Source organism: Mus caroli, unplaced genomic scaffold (assembly GCF_978045245.1).
Source record: "Mus caroli unplaced genomic scaffold, Mus_caroli_1 scaffold_18, whole genome shotgun sequence".
Taxonomy (NCBI): domain Eukaryota; kingdom Metazoa; phylum Chordata; class Mammalia; order Rodentia; family Muridae; genus Mus; species Mus caroli.
Genome location: NW_028227273.1, coordinates 14,333,091 through 14,354,286, shown reverse-complemented (window position 1 = coordinate 14,354,286; position 21,196 = coordinate 14,333,091). Strand labels below are relative to the sequence as shown.

At 44.7% G+C, this 21,196-nt stretch overlaps 1 protein-coding gene across 6 annotated transcripts in view; it reads right to left on the bottom strand.

The window, feature by feature from the left end:
• The window catches only part of Cdkl4 (cyclin dependent kinase like 4), a 70,442-nt gene that overhangs the window by 23,132 nt on the left and 26,114 nt on the right, over positions 1-21,196 (bottom strand). For 3 of the 6 annotated variants that reach the window (XM_029470845.2, XM_029470846.2, XM_029470844.2), the window contains exons 4-9: positions 18,857-18,929; positions 17,674-17,764; positions 13,611-13,808; positions 9,449-9,531; positions 6,637-6,693; positions 4,994-5,152 (exon numbers count right to left, since the gene is read on the bottom strand). In XM_029470845.2, the coding sequence (XP_029326705.1) occupies positions 4,994-5,152; positions 6,637-6,693; positions 9,449-9,531; positions 13,611-13,808; positions 17,674-17,764; positions 18,857-18,929 (661 nt within the window). The remainder of the gene's footprint in view (positions 1-4,993; positions 5,153-6,636; positions 6,694-9,448; positions 9,532-13,610; positions 13,809-17,673; positions 17,765-18,856; positions 18,930-21,196) is intronic. The other 3 variants (XM_085832708.1, XM_085832709.1, XM_021149252.3) reach the window with 1 other exon arrangement.

The following is a 21,196-nucleotide window of genomic DNA, read 5'->3' as shown; positions in this document are numbered from 1 at the left end:
ACAACCCCATGTATTCTATCAGACCACCACAGAATAAGGTTGGTCTTCAATAACAACAAAAACATCAGAAAGCCCACATACACATGGAAGCTGAACAGTGCTTTACTCAATAATAACTTGGTCAAAGAAGAAATAAAGAAAGAAATTAAAGACTTTTTAGAATTTAATGAAAATGAAGGCACAACATACCCAAACTTATGGGACATAAGGAAAGCAGTGCTAAGAGGGAAACTCGTAGCTCTGAGTTTCTCCAAAAAGAAACTGGAGAGAGCATACACTAGCAGCTTGACAGCCCATCTGAAAGTTCTGGAACAAAAAGAAGCAAATGCACCCAAGAGGATTAGACAGCAGGAAATAATTAAACTCAGGGGTGAAATCAACCAGGTAGAAACACAAAGATCTATACAAAGAATCAGCAAAGCAGGAGCTGGTTCTTTGAGAAAATCAACAAGAAAGATAAATCCTTAGCCAGTCTAACCAGAGGAAACAGAGACAGTATTCAAAATAACAAAATCAGAAATGAAAAGGGAGACATAACAACAGAAACAGGGAAATTCAAAAAATCATCAGACCCTACTACAAAAGCCTGTACTCAAACTGGAAAATCTGGATGAAATGGATAATTTTCTAGACAGATACCAAGTACCAAAGTTAAATTAGGATCAGATAAGCCATCTAAACAGACCCTTAACCCCTAAGGAAATGGAAGCAGTCATTAAAAGTCTCCCAACCAAAAAAAGCCCAGGATCAGATGGATTTAGTGCAGAATTCTATCAGACCTTCAAAGAAGACCTGATACCAATACTTTTCAAACTATTCCACAAAATAGAAACAGAAGTTACTCTACCCAATTTGTTGTATGAAGTCACAATTACACTTATACCTAAAACACTCAACAACCCAAAAAAGAAAGTGAACTTGGGACCAAGTTCCCTTATGAGTATCAATGCAAAAATACTCAATAAAATTCTAGCAAACCCAATCCAAGAACACATTAAAATGTTCATTCACCACGGTCAAGTAGACTTCATCCCAGGATGCAGAGATGGTTCAATATACAGAAATCCATCAAAGTAATCCACTACATAAACAAACTCAAAGAAAAAAAAACAACTCATGAACATTTCATTAGATGCTGAGAAAGCATTTGACAAAATTCAGCATCCCTTCATGTTAAAAGTCATGGAAAGATCAGGAATTCAAGGCTCACACCTAAACATAGTAAAAGTAATATACAGCAAATCAGTAGCCAACATCAAACTAAATGGAGAGAAATTTGAAGCAATCCCACTAAAATCAGGGACTAGACAAGGCTGCCCTCTCCCTCCCTCCCTATCTATTTGATATAGTACTTGAAGTTCTAGCTAGAGCAATTAGACAACAAAAGGAGGTCAAAGGGATACAAATTAGAAAGGAAGAAGTCAAAATATCACTATTTGCAGATGATATGATAGTATACTTAAGTGACCCCAAAAACTCCACCAGAGAACCCCTAAACCTGATAAAAAACAACTTCAACAAAGTGGCTGGGAATAAAAATAACTCAAACAAATCAGTAACCTTCCTATACTCAAAAGATAAAGAGGTAGAGAAAGAACTTAGGGAAAACAACACTTTTCACAATAGTCACAAATAATGTAAAATACCTTGGTGTGACCCTAACCAAACAAGTGATAGATCTGTACAACAAGAACTTCAAGTCTCTGATGTAAGGATCTCAGAGAATGGAAAGATCTCTCATGCTCATGGATGGGCAGGAGTAATATAGTAAGAATGGCCATTTTGCTGAAGCAATCTACAGATTCAATGCAATCCCCATCAAAATCCCATCTCAATTCTTCATAGAGTTAGAAAAAGCAATTCTCAAGTTCATTTGGAATAACAAAAAACCCAGGATAGTGAAAACTATTCTCAACAATAAAAGAACTTCTGGGGGAATCACCATCCCAGGCCTTAAGCTGTACTACAGAGCAATAGTGGTAAAAACTGCATGGTATTGGTACAGTGACAGACAGGTTGATCAATGGAATAGAACTAAAGACCCAGAAATGAACCCACATACCTATATATATAGTCACTTGATCTTTGACAAAGGAGCTAAAACCATCCAGTGGAAAAAAGACAGAATTTTCAACAAGTGGTGCTGGTTCAACAGTGGTCAGCCTGTATAATAATGCAAATCGACTGATTCTTATCTCCTTGTACAAAGCTCAAATCGACGTGTATCAAAGACCTTCACATAAAACCAGATACACTGAATCTAATAGAAGAGAAAGTGGGGAAAAGCCTTGAACACCTGGGCACAGGGGAAATTTTCCTGAACAGAACACCCATGGTTTATGCTCTAATATCAAGAATGGACAAATGGGACCTCATAAAATCGCAAAGCTTCTGTAAGGCAAAGGACACTGTCAATAGGACAAAACAGCAACCAACAGACTGGGAAAAGATCTTTACCAATACTACATCAAATAGAGGGCTAATATCTAATATATACAAAGAACTCAAGAAGTTGGACTCCAAAGAACCGAATAACCCTATGAAAAAATGGGGTAGAGAGCTAAACAGAGAATTCTCAACTGAGGAAACTCCAATGACTGAGAAGCACTAAAGAAATGTTCAACATGTTTAGTCATCAGAGAAATGCAAATCAAAATGACCCTGAGATTCCACCCCACACCAGTCAGAATGGCTAAATTCAAAGACTCAGGTGACAGCAGATGCTGGCGAGGATGTGGAGAAAGAGGAACACTCCTCCACTGTTGGTAGGATTGTAAACTGGTACAACCACTCTGGAAATCAGTCTAGTGGTTCCTCAGAACATTGGACATAGTACTACCTGAGGACCCAGCTATACCACTCCTAGGAATATACCCAGAAGATGCTCCAAGATGTAATAAGGACACATGCTCCAATATGTTCATAGCAGCCATAGTTATAATAACCAGAAACTGGAAAGAACCCAGATGTCCCTCAACAGAGGAATGAATACAGAAAATGTGGTTACACAATGGAGTACTACTCAGCTATTAAAAACAATGACTTCATGAAATTTGCAGGCAAATGGACAGATCTAGAAAATATCATCCTGAGTGAGGTAACTCAGTCACAAAAGAACAGACATGGTATGCACTCACTGATTAGTGAATATTAGGCAAAGAGCATGATACAACTCATGAACCACATGAAGCTCAAAAGTAAGGAAGACCAAAGAGTGGATGCTTCAGTCCTACTTAGAAGGGGGAACAATATAATCAAAGGAAATAGAGGGTGGGAGGGACTTGGGAGGAAGAGAAGAGGGGGAGGGAGAAAAGAGGGGCAGAATCAGGTATGGGAGGAGATGGAGGAGATGTACAGAGGGTCAGGAAGTTGAACAGAGGTGTGGTTCAGCTATTCTAGAACCACCCCTGGAGATAACATTTCTGCTCATATCATGCTTTAAAAGACCTTTTAAAGCATGATATGAGACCTTTTCCTAGATCTATTGACACCTGTCTTAAGGAAGTTGTTGCTTCTACAGAAGGATCCAGAGTCTACGTCTCGATTCACACTTGAGCTCGTGAGGTCAAACAACAGGAGCAAACAGACACCTAAGTGACCTATTTCCCTTCCTCCTCCCTCCTTGTCCTTTCTTTTATATATAATGAAAACAGAATGGCGGTCATCCATCTGGGAAAGGATGCTGATCTGTAACCTTTAGGAGGGAGGTTGATTAGGAGGAAGGGCCTAGAGACTGAGACTCGGCCTTGGGGTGGGGTGGGGGGTCAGGGGAGAGTATTAGACAGAGCTGGTAGGATACGTGTAAGAGACAAATATGATTGGGCCTTCAAGGGAAGGAGAGACTTCCTCATAAAACCTGGAAAGGACTTTATTAAGAGAATAGCAGTGTCGGGATGGCCAAGTGGTCTAAGAGTGAGACGTAAGAGACATAGAGAAAAAGAGAGAGGGGAGTTTAACCACTCTTATGATCTGCAGAGCAATTCCTAGAAAAAAGGGGTTCACCAGGCACCTCAATGCTTTCAGGGATGGTGGGCACGACCTTTTGTCACAGCTAGTTACACTTCCTTTATGGAACACATGGTAGTGAACAAATCAGAAATTAGATCAAAGGTGGAAGATTGAGGAAACACAAATATATCATTCATCAGCCACTGATAAATTGGAAGTTTCCATGTAGGCTTATTAATAAATAACATTCATCTATTAATTCATTTCAGTGATATGCATTAAGTGCCTTTTATATGTTAGATATTTATTTTTGTGATACTGATGAGGAGAAAAAAATTTAAGACAAGCCTAGTCTCATGAAGTTCATGTTTTAACTTTGAGGTTTTCTGCAGCCAACGCCTCTCATGAGAGTCTGCCTTCTCGTTGTTTAATACTAGCCCACTGTATGGCAGTTCTTGGTTGGTAAGTGAGTGGTTCCACCACCAAGCTATTCCCAGCCCTAGTTTCTTCCTTTTGATCTGAAAAAGTTAGTATTTGGCTTCTAGAAAAAGCCTACAGTCTTGGCTGAATACATGGGCAAGAGCCAGGCAGATAGAGGCTACCAAAAGGGGTGGAGTCTGTCCCAGTGGTGGCAAAATTCAATCCAGTTGTGGGTGCCCTTGTTAGGTTTTAGGTACATCATCTGGCAGGTGGTCTATCCAGTCAGTGTAACAGAAAGCATTCAATATTTGATTCAAATGCAAAGCGAACACAATGTTGTTCACCTCTAACCCCAGTTACTTGGAAGGCTGAGACCGGAGGGTCACTTGAGCCCAAGAACTGGAGACTGACCTGGGAAACATGATTGACAGCCCCTACTGTAGACATGTATGATTAGAGCAAGATACTTCGACAAGCTCACAGTTGTAGGTCTTACTACAGCAATCATCAATATTTACTGAGATGCATACAACTAAGTCGGAACAGCAGCAACAAAAGTGTTGGTGTTCCTCCTGCCTCACGTGGAAAAGCAGAAAAGGGGAAAACCAAAATACTTGTCTCTTGCCTCAAGTTGGGAACTGAGAGGTACCTGCTGGCGCCTTCGGCTTCTCCCCTCACTGCGGGCTTTTCTTTTCATTTGATCCTCTTGAAAAGAGTCAAAGTAGGCACTGTCTAGCAGCTGGGCACAGGTCAGCCTCTCGTCAGGGTTCATCTTCAGGCATCCCTTCGGGAAGGGAGGAAAAGCAAAATAGGTTTAAGAGGTTGGCCTATTTGGTTACTGTGCACCCAAAGCTCTAGAGAATGGGTTGGCAAACATGGCTTAAGAAAGCCAGTGGCCAGTCTGGGATGTAGGTTGTCCGGTCCTCGCCTAGCACACATGAGGTTCTGGGTTTGATCCCCAGAAATGCTTACGCTGGTTGTCTGGCTCAGAGTAAAGGTGGTTGCTGCCAAAACTGACAAGGGTTGGATCCCAGGAGTTTCCATGGGAGAAGAAAGAACCAACTTCCTCAAGCTACCCTGTGACCTCCACACATATGTGTGTGCACACACACAGTAATGATCAGATAAATGACCCAAAATTAGACCAAAGATGGACAACTGAGTAAACACAAAATCTATCAACCATCAACCTCGGGTAAATTGAAAATTACCATGTGGGTTCATTTATTTACTTTATTTACTTTATTTACATTTATTTACTTTATTTCAGTGATAAATAATAAGTACCTTTTATATGTTAGATACTAGTATCGATGTTGTTGAAGAGATTAAAAAAAAAAAAAAAAAAACCAAGGACTCTGGAGCAACTGGCCACATTACATCCAAAAGAGCAGACATCAGTGAATTAGAGCTTCACCTTAGTGCCAGACTTCACATTCTCAACTCTTCCACAATCTGAGCTGAGGCCCAGGAAATAGTTCCACCCACTGTGGACAGGGCTTCCCACCTCAATGAATTTAATCAATGGAATCTCCCACAGACTTGCCCATTGGCCAACCTAATCTAGAAAATCCCTCATTTCCCAGGTGATTTTAGGCTATAACGCCTTGATAATTAAAGCTAACCACCACACTTTCAAATAAACCTTGAGTTCACTCACATTCTTATCTGGGATTTCCAATCTAGGGAGATGTAGTCCACTAAATGAGTTGTGTTTATTTAAAGAGCATTTTCGGAGTCTAAGAGGCAGCTGCCATTCTGAGGTCTCCAGAGCTTCAGACTGAGAGAAGTGTCTTGCTTAACTAATCATTTGAGCACTGACAATGTGGATCAGTCCTTGGAAGTGCACCTCTCAGCAAGCAAGGGTCAAACCTGGTAAAAGGTCTGGAGTCAGGATGTGAGAGACCGACCGCAACGCCCAAGGTGGAGTTCATTTCTTTCTAAAAGGTGGTTTGAATGTTGTTTGTGTGCGAGAGGATGCATATACCTGGCACATATGTTGTGGAACATATCGGGGTGGGGGTGTGGGGTCAATGCATAACTCTGGGAAGCCAGTGCTCTCCACTGTATGTGCGTTCCAGGGATTAAAATCAGGTCATCAGCCGCGTGCATGTGCCTTTGCCTTCCCTTAGCCATCATCACCCCTCCCCCTCCTATCATCTTAAATTACCATTCCCTACTTTGGCTCTGTATTCCTCACACTTCTCCCCACCACCATGCTGAATGACCAGGTCTGACAATTATAATTAATAGTTAATTCTCACATACCTTCATGAAACTTAAAGCCACGGGCTGAACATTTGAGAATTTTTCTTCAAGTGTCTCCTGGAAAATAAAGAATTTCAGTGTCACATAACCATGAAGGAATGGATATGTACATGTATGTGTTATGTATGTATGTATGTAGTTCATAGTCCCACCCCCAGTGTGCATACCTGACAATAAGAACACTTTAGAGAAATATCCCTTAGTATGTTTGATGACCCGTTTGAAGCTCTTTTAAAAAACCAAAAAATGTTTTTTAATATAATTTCCTAGTATAGTATAAAGGTTCAAGAAATATAAAACCAGAGTGCTTCCTTAATTTTGTAATGACTTATTCTTGGTGCTAGTACTCCTGCGAGGGAAGGGGACGGGGATGATCCAAATAGGAAAACACCCCACTTGGAATCCTGCCACGCAGCCTGGCGGTTGGAGCTGTCATGTCAAAGAGAGCACTCTGGGCAATCCTGAAAGCATGCTGACTCCCACACTGGAAAACACTGCAGCAATAAACAGGAGCAGCAGTGTCTCAGAAGAGCAGGGACGGGAGGAGACGACACTGCAGAGCTCACAGGAGCCATCTACGCTTTATTCTTTACATTAAACACATTATAATTCTTGGGGGTCTTTCCCCCACCTTTTTCCATCTTCCTGTGTGTGTGTGCATGTGTGCACAGGTGTTCATGCTTCTGCACCTGTGTGAGTGAGTGTGCACATGTGTGTTTGTGTACACAGAGGCAAAGGTGGATGTTGAGAACATCCTCCACCTACTGCTCTATCTGCGGGCTGCGGGCTCATCAGTGAGTCTAGGCTCACTAGCCGGCTCTCTCTAGGACCACTCTCTGGGGTTAGCACTCTAGGCAGGCCACCACAGCTAGCCACCTTTATATGGATGTGGGGGCTCCACACCCTCTTCCTCACATACAAGTGGAGCAACAGCCGGGCTTGGTGGCGTACGCCTTTAATCCCAGCACTTGGGAGGCAGAGGCAGGCGGATTTCTGAGTTCGAGGCCAGCCTGCTCTACAGAGTGAGTTCCAGGACAGCCAGGGCTACACAGAGAAACCCTGTCTCGGAAAACCAAAAACCAAACCAAAACAACAACAAACAAGTGGAGCAACAGCCTTAACTGCTAAGCCATCTCCCTGCTGTTTAAAAAAAAAATCCTGCTGGGCATGGTGGTGCTCACCTTTAATCCCAGCACTCAGGAGGCAGAGGCAGGTGGATCTCTGAGTTCAAGGCCAGCCTGGTCTACAATGTGACCTAATCTACAAAGTGACAGGACAGCCAGGGCTACAGAGAAACCCTGTCTCGAAAAAACAAAACAAAACAAAACAAAACAAAACCAATTGCTTGATGTTACTAATGAAGACTCGGGAGCTAGATTCTAGGGTGAAAGCCTGGTAACTCAGAGAGGCAGAGGAAGCACTCAACTGACCTTCCTCCTCAGCCAACATCCCAGAAGCCATGCCTCTCTCTCATGCTGTCTCAAAAAAAAAAAAACAAAAAAAACAAAACAAAAACAAAACCTTCTCCCAACTCAATGTCCCTCCCTTCCACTTCCAGTGTGTCTCTCTATCTGTCCCCTGACTCCCTCTCCCTCTCCCTCTAAGTAAATAACACAACCTCAGGGTTCACAGTGTGATCAAATACCCTGCAACAAAAGGGGTGGGACTTTTTTTGTTTGTTTTTGTTGTTGTTTTGTTTTGTGGAGGGTGATAGGTAGCTGTCAGAGTCTCCTCTCTGTTTCAGGCTGGACTTGAACTCACGACCCTGCTGCTACTGTCTCCTCGGTGCAAGGATTAAATAGGTAAACTGAGTCTGACTTGAAAATGTGTTTAATTTATTTCTGTTTCAGCTTTGTTCTATAAGCTGGAGAATAACAAAGACAGAATCTATCTTCAAAATAAAGAAATTGGTTTGAAGTACTATTTATGCAGAAGTAATTATTTGAGGGAATGCTAACTTCAGTGTTTGACCAAAAACTTTAAGGTGCTATGCTGGATACTAAGCATGATTTAGATTTAAATGGGCTTGAATTATGCAAGAGATAGGACACGTAAGCTGTTGTTTTCCTCCTGTCATCTTTATGTAATTATTATTATTTTAATATTATGTGAGGAGAGGAGTAGGTACACATGTGTGCCTCCTTGCACATACCTGAGTGAGGAAGCCAGAGGAGACCACTGGGAGTCTCTCGTGCTCCTCCTTACTCCCTTGAGGGTTTATCACTGAACCTGGATCTGTTTTTAAGCTGGGCCGACAGTCAGCAATCTCTAAAGCTTCCTGCTCCCACCACTGGGGCTATGGGGATGCACAGCCACACTCACCTATTTGCATGAGTACTGGATCCTCATGCTTGTGTAACAACCACTCTTAATCCTGTGTGCATCTGTGTCCCTGTTTTGTTGTTGTTGTTGACTGTTTGTTTGTTTTGGTGACAGTTTCACTACGTAGCTCTGGCTGCTGCATTCCAGAATTTACTGCATAGCCCAGGCTGGCATCAAACTGTGTTAATCAACCTTCTTAGTGTCAGGACTACAGCCATGCTACTATGCCTGGATTCTTATAAATAATTTTGAGTCAGGACCTCAAAACTGCCCAGGCAGGCCTGGAGCTCTTGAGCTCAAATGATCCAGCACTTTGAATAGTTGGGAATTCTGCAGTGTCCTACTGAATTACATTTTAAACTGACTTATTTCAATTTTGCATCAGTGTTTCGTATGGAAAGCGGCAGCCTAAAGCACACACATGAAACCACCACCTCCTTACAGAAAGAAACAGCACAAGTAATAAACCATCCGACACAGAGCCGTTTACCATGTCCTCTGGTTCAGGTATACTGATGCCACGGAAAAACTGGTTACTTTTAAAGATAGACTGGTGCCTTGGGATCAGCTTTCCTGTAAAATACAAACCACATAGCTCATGATAACTTGGGTTAGAAAATCATAAAGTATATCATAAAAATCCCCGAAGATGTGGGTATTAAGGAAACATTGTGCCTGAATGCTTCTTCCAGACAGGGGCAGTGTGAGCCTGGGCAGAGGCCCCTGTGCTCAGGTGAGGACCACTCTCTGTACAAAGCTCTTGACAGATCAAAAACCAATTGGAGACGAGGACCTTCAGCGTCTGGACACACAGATTAGCATTAGCACCAATCTCCAATACCAATCAGCCTCCATCTAAGCCTACGTGACAGAGGACTGCTGGGCTCTTTAGCTGCTTTCCTAATGATCTCTCAACACAATTGCTAGCTTCCTTCCTACCTCATTTCTTCCCTCCCTCTCCTCTTTAGTTCTTTTTATTTTTCCTTTGAGACAGGGTCTTGTCTATTCCAGGCTGGCCTCCTAGCCAAGCATGACCTTGAACTCTTTAACTAATTAACTTTGCATCCTAACCTCAGTTTCCCTCCCTCCTCTCCTCTCAGTCCTTTCTCATACCCATCCATTCCTCCTTCCATTCTCTTCAGAAAAGAGCAGGCCTCCGATGGGTATCTACCATCCTTGGCATTTCAAGTTGAAGTAAGACTCGGCACATCTTCCCCTATTGAAGCTAGATGAGGCAGCCCAATAGGGGGAGAGGATCCCAAAGGTAGGCAACAGAGTCAGAGACAGCTCTTGCCCCCGCAGTTAGGAGTCCCACAGTGAAGACCAAGCTACACAACTGTTACATACGTGCAGAGGACCTAGGTCAGACTCATGCATGTTCCACGCTGGCAGATCAGTCTCTGTGGGCCCCTATGGGCTCAGGTTAGTTGGTTCTATAGGTTTTCCTATGGTGTCCTTGATTTTGACCTTAAACTCTTTAATATTCTTGCCTCTGCTTCCCATGTCTTGGGATCACAAGCATGGGCCACACCATGCCTGATTCACACACTGCCAGGATCACCTAGGCGTTTATGCGTGCTCGGCAAGTACTATACCACTCGAGCCCAGCCTTAGAATAGCTAGTTTCCATCTCCATTGTATCAGTGAGGAGAGCGAGGCTGAGGGAGGTTCATCAGTCAGTCACATGAACAGGATTCAACTCAGGTCTGTCTAAGGAGTTAGGGAACGTAGCAAACAGACCCACACACAGACCGTGTGACCTGCAATGGTGCTCTGCCCTATCCATTCTTGTTGCCTGGGAGAATGAGCTAGAGAGGAAGCAGAGAAGTGACCAACAGGCAGAAAGCCAGAGCAGCTTCAGGGAAGATTCTGTGTATTCATTCAGTGGAGAGAGAGACACTTTACTTGCAAGCTCCTAGAGTGGGTCTGTGGCTCCTAGAGTGGGTCTGTGGCTCCTAGAGTGGGTCCGTGGCTCCTAGAGTGGGTCTGTGGCTCCTAGAGTGGGTCTGTGGCTCCTAGAGTGGGTCTGTGGCTCCTAGAGTGGGTCCGTGGCTCCTAGAGTGGGTCCGTGGCTCCTAGAGTGGGTCTGTGGCTCCTAGAGTTGGTCCGTGGATCCTAGAGTTGGTCTGTGGTCTACATGGGTTAGATCTCCTTCCAGACACAGAAGATTTAAGTTCTGACTGTCAAGGAGAACACAGTGACCAAAGCTCATAAAACAAGCTTCCAAGTGGGCTGGTGGGAGCTCCGTGGACGAGGGCTTGCTTAGAACACATGAGAGGTCTTGGGTTCCATCTCCAGAACCAGACACACACACACACTCACACACACACTCACAAACACTAACAGAATCTATTGTTTATTGTTATTGTTGGATTTCTGTTTGCTTTGCTTTGGTTTTTTTTTGAGCTAGGGTCTTTTCTTTTCCTTTATTTATTTATTTATTTATTTATTTTTTGTTTTGTTTTGTTTTTTGGTTTTTTCGAGACAGGGTTTCTCTGTGTAGCCCTGGCTGTCCTGGGACTCACTTTGTAGACCAGGCTGGCCTCCAACTCAGAAATCCGCCTGCCTCTGCCTTCCGAGTGCTGGGATTAAAGGAGTGCGCCACCACTGCCTGGCTTGAGCTAGGGTCTTGTCTACATGGCCTTGTGTGGCCTGAAGCTCACTATGGAGAGCGGGCTGACCTCTATTTCCCAGAGAGCCTCCTGCTTTTGTCTCTCCAGAGCTGAGATTAAACACATGAGCCACCATACCTGGCCAAAATAAAGCAAATCTTTAAATAAAAATATAACTTCCTTAACAGTTTTTAAAAGTTATTTTAATATATATATCTTTTTACTTATATAAAACACAATGCGAGCTGCCAAAGGAAGGAACAGTTTAACAGTCCTGAACAGCTGCAACATCTGCGAACCAGGACAACTACCAGCATGGCAAGAGATGCACAGGTGGCAGGCAACCACGGTCTGGCTGGACTGAAGGCCCGTTTGATGGGAGGGAAGTCTCTAAGTCAGTGGAAGGGTACTAGAAACCGAACCAGCTTCCTTGGCCTAATGAGGTCACGGACCTTAGAAAAGAATGTATTACAACCACTTTTCTAGACCAGCAATAATGCCTTACATACTCTAAATCTTGCGCTTACACCCACAGGGAAGTACAGCTACTACCCCTCATCAAAGGAGCCTCTCCTACGGCAAATGGAGACCATCGCAGGCAACCACAGCAGAACACGACACAGAACTCCGTCGATCACGGGGAGCCCACGGGCAATGGATACACAGGCACACACACACATCTACATCACAGCTTCTACATCTATGGTTCAGGTTACGTCAAGGAGAGGGGGTGGAAAGATTGTAAGGGCCAGAATTCCAGGAAGCCTGCTGCAAACAGTCTCCTAAAAAAGACTGAAGCAAACAGCAGCAGCATCGCCAGACATGCTAATGCGGAAGGAGGAAGTTCCTGGGGTCTCACTCCTGAAAAGGAACAACAGGCTTCTGATGGCTGCTGGGAGGAGAGTCAGCCTCATCAGGGGGTCGGGGGTAAGCCCCTCACCGGCTGTCCAGAGCAGAAAGGTCAGTTCCGAAATCATATACCCACAAATAATGAAAGTGTGTATGTGTGTGTGTGCCTGTGTATCCATCGATGGAGTTCTGTGTCGTGTTCTGCTGTGGTTGCCTGCAATGGTCTACATTGCGAGCTCGAACCTGGAGGCAGGAGCTGATGCAGAGGCCATGGAGGGGTGCTGCTTACTGGCTTGCTTCCCTTGGCTTACTCAGCCTGCTTTCTTTAGAATCCAGAAATGGTACCACCCACCATGGGCTGGGCCCTTCCCCAATTTATCATTAATTGAGAAAATGCCTTACAGCTGGATCTCATGGAGGCACTTCCTCAACTGAGGGTCCTTCCTTTCTGATGACTCTAGCTTGTGTCAAACTGACACAGAACCAGCCAACACACACATATACATATATGTGTATGTATATAACAATATCATCAAAGAAAAATAAGCTATCAACTTGAGAGTGGGGGAGGGCATGTTGAGGAGTTGGAAGGAAGATAAATGGGAGAGGCTAAACAGAGGAAAGGGAGGAGAAATGTGTTATAATTCTACTTCAATTAAAACATATTAAGAAAATAATAAAAGATTAGTTTGGGAAAAGGGAGTTACTCTAGTTCACTTATGTGTATGTTGGAGTGGATGGTTACACACACGTGTAGCACCAGAGGCACTGAAGCCCTGGAACTGGGGTTAGAGGCAGTTATAAGCCACCTGCATCAGGTGCTGGGAACCAAAGTGCTGCTCTGCAATGGCAATCTATGCTCTTAACCCCTGAGCCATCTCTCAGGACTACAGGGATTTATTTCTTAAAACTGAGAATTCACGTTTAAAGTATTATACAAATGAATTACGTTACTATTACTTTAAACGTTGGCTGCCATTTAGGTCAGACTGACTGGATTTTCTTGGCAAGGCCTTTGCAGACTCATTGCTGGCGCTGTGTGTTCACACTAGATTGGGCTTCTGCTACAACGGGCAGCCCAGAGAACGTCCCTGCAGAACATTGGAGAAGCAATGTGCTTCTTGCTTTCCTTCCGGTATCTATCATACGGGTGCTACAACAAACACGAAAGCCACAAAACGCAACTCATACCCAACGTCCTGATGATCAGATAAAGTTGGTCCACATCGGATTTTCCCGGCCAGAGTGGCTGACCCGTCAGGAGCTCTGCAAAAACACAGCCGACGGCCCACACATCCACAGAGGAACCGTACTTTGTGTCTCCCACGAGAAGTTCGGGGGCTCGGTACCACCTGGTGGCCACATAGTCTGTGTAGGCGTCTCCTGGAACTGTGAAGGAAGAGAATCAGGCAGCTGAGCGAGCCATCATCTCATGGCTCCAGCGCCTCGGACCCACTCCCCGGAGCAGCAGCTCAGTCAGAGGCAGTGCTCCTCCTGATGCTGAACCAAGGCCCCAGGGAGCACGGATAGCACCCTAGTTGGAGAACGTGGAAAAACTGTCCCAGGCAGGTGTGAGAATTTCTGTCACGACACTTAACTTGTTTTTTTTTTTTCTTTAAAGATTCATTTACTTATTATTATATGTAAGTACACTGTAGCTGTCTTCAGACTCTCCAGAAGAGGGCGTCAGATTTCACTACGGCATTGGTGCTTTGCTTGTATGTCTGTGTGAGAGGGTGTCAGATCCCCTATAACTGTAATTTCAGACAGTTGTGAACTGCTATGAATGAAGGTGCTAGGAATGAAACCTGGGCCCTTTGGCAGAACAGCCAGGACTCTTAACCCCTGAGCCATCTCTTCATGCCTACTTGCTTCTGTTTCCATTAGCACAGTGCTTGTGGTTAGCTAAACTGTGTGGACTCCAAAAAAACCATAGATTTGAAGTCCCAGTTTCCGGTACCTATAAATCTGACCTTGTTTGGAAACAGGGTTTTTATGGGGGGTTATTGAGTTACAGTGAGGTCATAGTGAAGTAAGGTGGACCCTGAATCCAGGAACTGGTAGGATTCCACACATACATGAGAGTGTGTGGCCAAAGATCAGCTTCAGGTGACATTCCTCAGCCCACTGTCCCTTTTGTTTTGTTTTGTTGTTGTTGTATTTTTAAAGACAGGACTTCAAGTATCCATGCTGTCCTTGAACTCTCCCTTCCAGGCCTTGAGATTAGAGGGGAGCCGCATACCTGGTTTATGTAGCGCTTCATGTGTGCTAGGCAGACGACTCAGCATCGGAGCCACATGCCCAACCCTTACCTTCATTTGAGACAGAGATTCTCCCCTTTACCTGGAATTCCCCAGCCTGCCCAGGCTGTCCGACCAGCACAGACTCCGGCATCTGCTTGTCTCTGTCTCCACAGCACCAAGGTTGTAAAATAAGCGTAAAACATAGTTATCTAGATTTTCATTTTTTAAAATGTGGGTTCTGGGGATTGAACTCAGGTCCTCGTGGATGTAGAGCAAACACTTGACCATTTGAGCCACATGCCCCGTCCCAGGACTGGTATTCTTACCAGGTGGCCTCACAGGGACACAGAGACAGACAACGGTGAGTTAGAGCAGATGCTGAGGGATGTATATGCTCGGGCGGAGGACAGGACAGGACCGAGAGATCATGTTCTGTCACTTTAAGCCCCATGGGTTATGGCTGCCCACTCTGGCAGCCATAGAGATTACTTCCATCTTGGATGGCTACACCCAGTGACTCTCTGTCTATGTTCATCTTTTGGAACTATTGTGACAACTTGGTTTGACTCCTTGGACCACAAGTCATGCCTGTCTGATGGACAGACTATGGAGAGTTGGGGAAATCTCCCTGGCTGGACTCGTCCTACTGCCCTGAAGGTTGCAGTGCCCATGGTCAGGTGGGTGGAACCCAGTCCCACCATACTGCGTGAGCTGGGAGTCCTAGAGTCTCAGTTCTTCTCCTCTGAGCCTGGAGGAAGTTGATGGTCAATTCCAAAAGACCTTTCAGTGGCAGGAGTCACGTGGGAGAAAAGTTGGTCAAATAGTGGCTTGCAGGAGCTGGGGAATGAGTCCTGTTTTGGCCAGTGAGATGGCTCAGTGGGTAAAGGTACTTGTTGCCAACCCTGACCACCTGAATTCTATCCTTGGGAACTGCATGGTAGTAGGGGAGAACCCACTCCGTCAGGCTGTTCTCTTAGCCCCACACATGCTCTGTGGGGTGCATGCACTCTAAATAAATACATTTTTTTCTTTCTTTTTTTTTTTTTTTCCTTTTTGAGACAGGGTTTCTTCATATAGTCCTGTCTGTCCTGGAACTCTCTAAATAGACCAAGGTGGTTTCTAACTCACAGAGATCTGCCTGTCTCTGTCTCCCGAGTGCTGGGATTAAAGGTATGTGCCACTATGCCAGGCAGTTTTGTTTTGTGTGTTTGAGACAGGGTCCTGTTGTATAGCCGTGGCTGGCCTCAAACTCATAGAAATCTGTCTGCCTTGCCTCCTAAGCTCGGGATTGCTGAGCCACTACAGCTTGAGACAAGATTTAATTGGGTGGCTAATGCCGGCCTCGCGGTCTGGATCCTGCCGCTTCGTCTGTACACAGGTGTGCATCATTATACCTGGGTGACAGTTTTTCTTAGTAAGAGACACACAGATAACAGTCTGGCCACCACAAAAGACAGCTCAGAATGCAAGGGTTGCAAGTTCTTCAATCAATAGTCCTCATAGCAAGAACAAAAAACAACCTGGACGACTATGACTCTTTTATAAAACGATACAAGCTTTTTTTTTTTTTTTTTTTTTTTTTGAGACAAGGTCTTATGTAGCCCAGGCTGGCTCAAACTTCCTATGTCGTCAAGGATGACGACTGACCACGAACTTCCCATCCCCCTGTCTCTACCTCTTCAAGATTACGACTCTGTTCCTCCATGCCCAGTTTGCGCAGGGGTCCGGGCATGCTAAGCAACCACTCTGCCGACTGAGCCCCGGCGCCATTTGCCTTGTGTTTCCTGTGCAGTTTCGCTCACATTGCCTGTCTATGCTTATGGTGTCTTGAACAGGTTCCTTCTTTTTAAATTTGGTATGTGTGTTTGAGTATTTGTATGCAGCAGGTGTATGCACAAGTGTGCAGGCCAGAGGACAACGCCCCCCAACCCTCACCCCCAGGCATCAGCCCTTCATCCTTCCCTGTTTGAGGCAGTCTCTGGCTTTTCTGCTGCATCCTTGAGGCTATGTGGAGTTCCTATCTCAGTTTCTCATCTCATCCCAGGAACACGAAGATTACAAATGCGTGCTATGCATCTAGCTTTTACATGACTTCTGAGAATTCAAATTCTGGCCCTCAGACTTGTGTAGCCCAGGCTGACTCAAACTCCCTACGTAGTTAGGACAGGTGCTCTACTCTGAGCCATAAACATTTCCTAGTGCCAGTGACAAATCTGTGACCATCATTTCTAACCAGGATCTTCTACTCCACGAGATGAGCAGTTATTACATAGTTCCTGGCTTAGGAGTGTCTCCGATTGTCAGTTTCTCTTCTCAGGCACAGGACAAGACTTGGGTACCATCTGGGTCCTCCTGCTTTGCACCACAAAGCACAGCAACTTCAGGGAACTTGGCTAGCTTCGTTTCAACCTGGCCCTTCTTCAGGTCACCTTTGGGTGCCACTGGAGTGCCGAGGACTCTTGAACCCCACCGTAAAGTGTGTGCTGCTAACACAGGTGCCTATACACTTAGAACTAGTTCTCTCTCTCTGCTCCCTCCGGCCCCTCACTGCCTGGGCTGATATGTTTTGTCTCATAATCCTATAGGCTCTTTATTTCCAGTTGACTCTTACAGCACAACCAGCTCTGTGGAACTTTTCCAATCACTCAAGCCCATCTTGCTCTCTCTCTCTCTCTCCAGGGAGCCATCTGCTTTAGTGCTTCATGGCTAACCATCTTGTTTTATTTTTTCATCTCATTTACTTTGGGATATGAGCGCCTGTAGAACAGAAAAGCATCTTACAGTTCCTTTCCACTCCCGTGGAGCCAAAACACGCAGAAATGTCACCTGATACATCCTAGCTGAATTGTCCACTGACTCTGAAAGGGTAAAAGGAGATGTTTCCCTCTTTGAATAACAAGACTATTAGCATCTATCCATTAGCTTAAGTAAGCCTATGAATGATACCAATTTCTAGTCATGTGAGTTAGACAATGAATTAGACAAAATAGGCAAGGCAGGGTTGTACTTACTTAGAATTCGTGCAAATCCAAAGTCACAAATCTTTATCATCCCTTGCTTGGTTATTAGGATGTTTTCAGGCTTTACATCCCGATGAATACACTGTAAGATATTATTTGATAAATTTTCTGAGCCATCAAAATGACAAAGAATCAACAGTACCTATTAGTCTAAGTGTTAGATATATGGCTTACAACTGAAAACCAAATAGATATCACCTTACCAAGTAAAAGAAAAATTTTATCTAAATGTCAGCATATTATCAAAGAGATTAAAACTATAATTGTTAGCTGTGCAGTGTTGGCACATGCCTCGAATCCCAACACTCAAGAGGCAGAGGCAGAGAGAGGCAGAGGCAGAGGCAGAGGCAGAGGCAGGAGGACCTCTGTGAGTTAGAGGCCAGCCTGACTGAGCTACAGAGTGAGTTCCAGGACAGCCAGAGCTACACAGAGAAACCCTGTCTCGAAAACCCAAACCAAACCAAACCACTTGCACTCACGTATGCCTGTGATCCCAAACCAACACAACACAACACAACACAGGCAGGCATGCACACATGCATGCTCCCATGCACGCACAGCATGTGCCCCCATGAACCCAACTCTCACACACATGCCCATGCTTGTGCCCTCAACCCAACAACACACACACACACACACATACACGCACGCGCGCGCATGCACGTAAACAAACACGCAAGCTTATATGCACGTACGCACGCACACACGCACTCACGTACGCACTCACGTACGCACGCACTCAAGCACGCAAACACGCACGCACGTAAGCACGCAAACACGCACGCACGCAAGCATGCACGCACACACGTACTATATATATGCGCACATGTGCTAATGGATGCCCAAAAGTTCTATGGTAAGAAGAAAACCAAACAAATGCCATGATGTGTCCAGCTATAATATGTAAACAGTATATATTAGATTATAAATAATATTTTAACCCAATTTAAACAATTCTAGGAATCAATTCTGTGGTGGAGGAAAACATTAAGTCCATACAATTTTGAATTCACAAGCTATCATAACTTGGTTCTCATGGAACTGGGAGACGAGCTGTAAGTGATGGAACTTCGCTCCTTCCATGGTTCTTGCTTTGATCTTAGGCCTCGGGGTCTTTCCTTCTCTCCACCAGAAGCGTACAGAGAACTTCCTAGCATTAGAAAATAGTACTTACATTGTGCTTGTGACAGAAGCTAAGGGCTTGAAGGGTTTGCCATAGCACACTTTTAATCACTCCATCAGAAACTCTGGAGAGAAAGATCAAAAATAGAAATGAAAACTCCTGGGATGGGGGTCCCTGGAGCAAGGGCTGGGAACGGGGCCAGGGCAGGAGGGGCACAGAGCGCAGGGTCAGGGAGGGGGGCGCTAGAATCGCTTTTGAAATGGTGTGTATCGTTGTTCTGCCTGCTTGCGCATTTGTGCACCACATATATGCCTGGTCGGAAACAGCGTAGCATGCGCTGTGTTACTGTGTAAGAGGCCACACAGCCTGCACAGGGAGAGAGAGGTCGACACCCAAGGAGGAGCCCGGAGAGAATAAAGGTCACGTAAGAACGTGAGGCTATGAGCTAGCTCCTGGCAGAACCAGCCTTCCAGGTGCGGAGTACTGACAAGTTACTTGGCTGGTTATTATTTACTGGGGAACTGGGGAGCGATCCTCCTGCCTCTACCTCCTAAGTCGAAGGCTATTCTCAGTTACATCGCAAGACTGAGGTTCGCCTAAGCTACATGAGACTGCCTCAAGTTAAATCGATATTCATGTGATTACTGGGCACTACGCTTCCTCCTGGGTGTATTTCTGCTTCACGTCTTTTCTCCCTTTTCCTTATTCATTTTTTATGGGGCGTGCATGCGTGGCTTTGCATGTGTGTGTGCGTGTACACAACTGTGTGCGTATAAGTGTGTACATACATAAGGTGGTTCAAGGTTAGTGTCGGCAATCATCTTTGGTTGTTTTTACCTTGAGACAGTCTGTCTATCAAACCAAGGTTCTTTGATACGGCTAGTCTTGCTAGCCAGCTTGCTGGGGCGATCCCATCTCTGCCTTTTAATGCTGGAATTACAGGTGGGTTGTGGTAATTACACGGGTTTCTAGTGATTCAGACCCTGGTCCACATGCTCGTATGTCAAGTGTTTAACTGCTAAGTCATTTTCCCAGCCCCTCCCTATCCATTATCATTTCTGGATGTTTTCTTTCGTCTTCTTTTCTTTCTTTCTTTCTTTCTTTCTTTCTTTCTTTCTTTCTTTCTTTCTTTCTTTCTTTCTCTCTTCTTCTCTCTCTCCTTCCTTCCTTTCCTCCTTTTTCTTCTCATTTGCAGCTTTCTTTGTTTTTATAATTTTTTTTCTTATACAATTTCACATATATGTATACACACACATCTGTATGCACACCACACATCAAATCACTTAGATAACATATTCCTAATTATCCTCACCCCCCACCCCCACCCCCGACACACACACACACACTTAGACTTTTTTTCTTTGTGGCTACTGTGTTTAATCAGGTAGTTAGTGCTGGTCTCTACTGTCTTAGTAGTTACCTGCTCAGTCCTGCTCTGTTACAGACCCTGCAGATCTTTTCAGTTCTGCTGATGTACATGGGACTGTTGTTTTCGGAAACTAGAGACCCAAAGGTTTAATTTGTATATTTAAATTTTAGATTGATAGTTTAGTCATGGAGACAACTTGAGAGAGTGAGCCTTCTGCTTCCATCCTTCGGATCCCTGGCCTTGAACTCATGTCATCAGTTATAGCTCCAGGACCAAGATGCTGGCATGGGAGGCTGTTCTATTCAGAAAAATGGATGTATGTGTGTGGGGGGGGGGGCAGGGGGGATTTCTCTCAGAGCAGTTCCTTATCTTAGGGCCTGATTATAGTAGCATTGCCCTTGACAGTTAGGTACACGGTGGCACCCTTTACCTCCACTCCTAATCGTGAATATTACGAGAGACCTAATTCTCAGCACAAATTCTTTTCTGTATGAAATATCTATTTCTGTTTCCCGAACTGCATTTTGTTATGATTTTGTCCATGTCCACCCTTTCCTAGTCAAACCTGCAGTGACAGCTTTTCTCTTTTATAAAGTGGAAGGGTGACCATAGCCACCCTGGGCACTAAGAGGCAGAATATTCAACTTCAGAATCCACTATGCTACTTTCCACTTTTATAACCTCAGAGAGTTGTGGAAGCTTCCATTTTCTCCTGTGTGAAAATGGAATAACACCCTAAATTCACTGAGAAAGCTACCACCCAAACACTTCGGCCTAACCTCCACTTGTGTTCAGGAGATGAAGGTCTGAGGTCAGATGAAGCCAGTAGACATGACCACATTCCAGGCACAGTGACCAGAGGTCCCAAAGGTAGAAGATGCTCTGGGTTGACAAAGAACCAGGAGTGTGGGGAATTTAGGCAGAAATAAGGTAGAGTCCCACAGAACCTTCCAGAACCTGGACCTGGCTCTAAAGCCAAAGCCATCGAAAGAATCAAGCAAGAAGTGATACAGTGCTAGGAG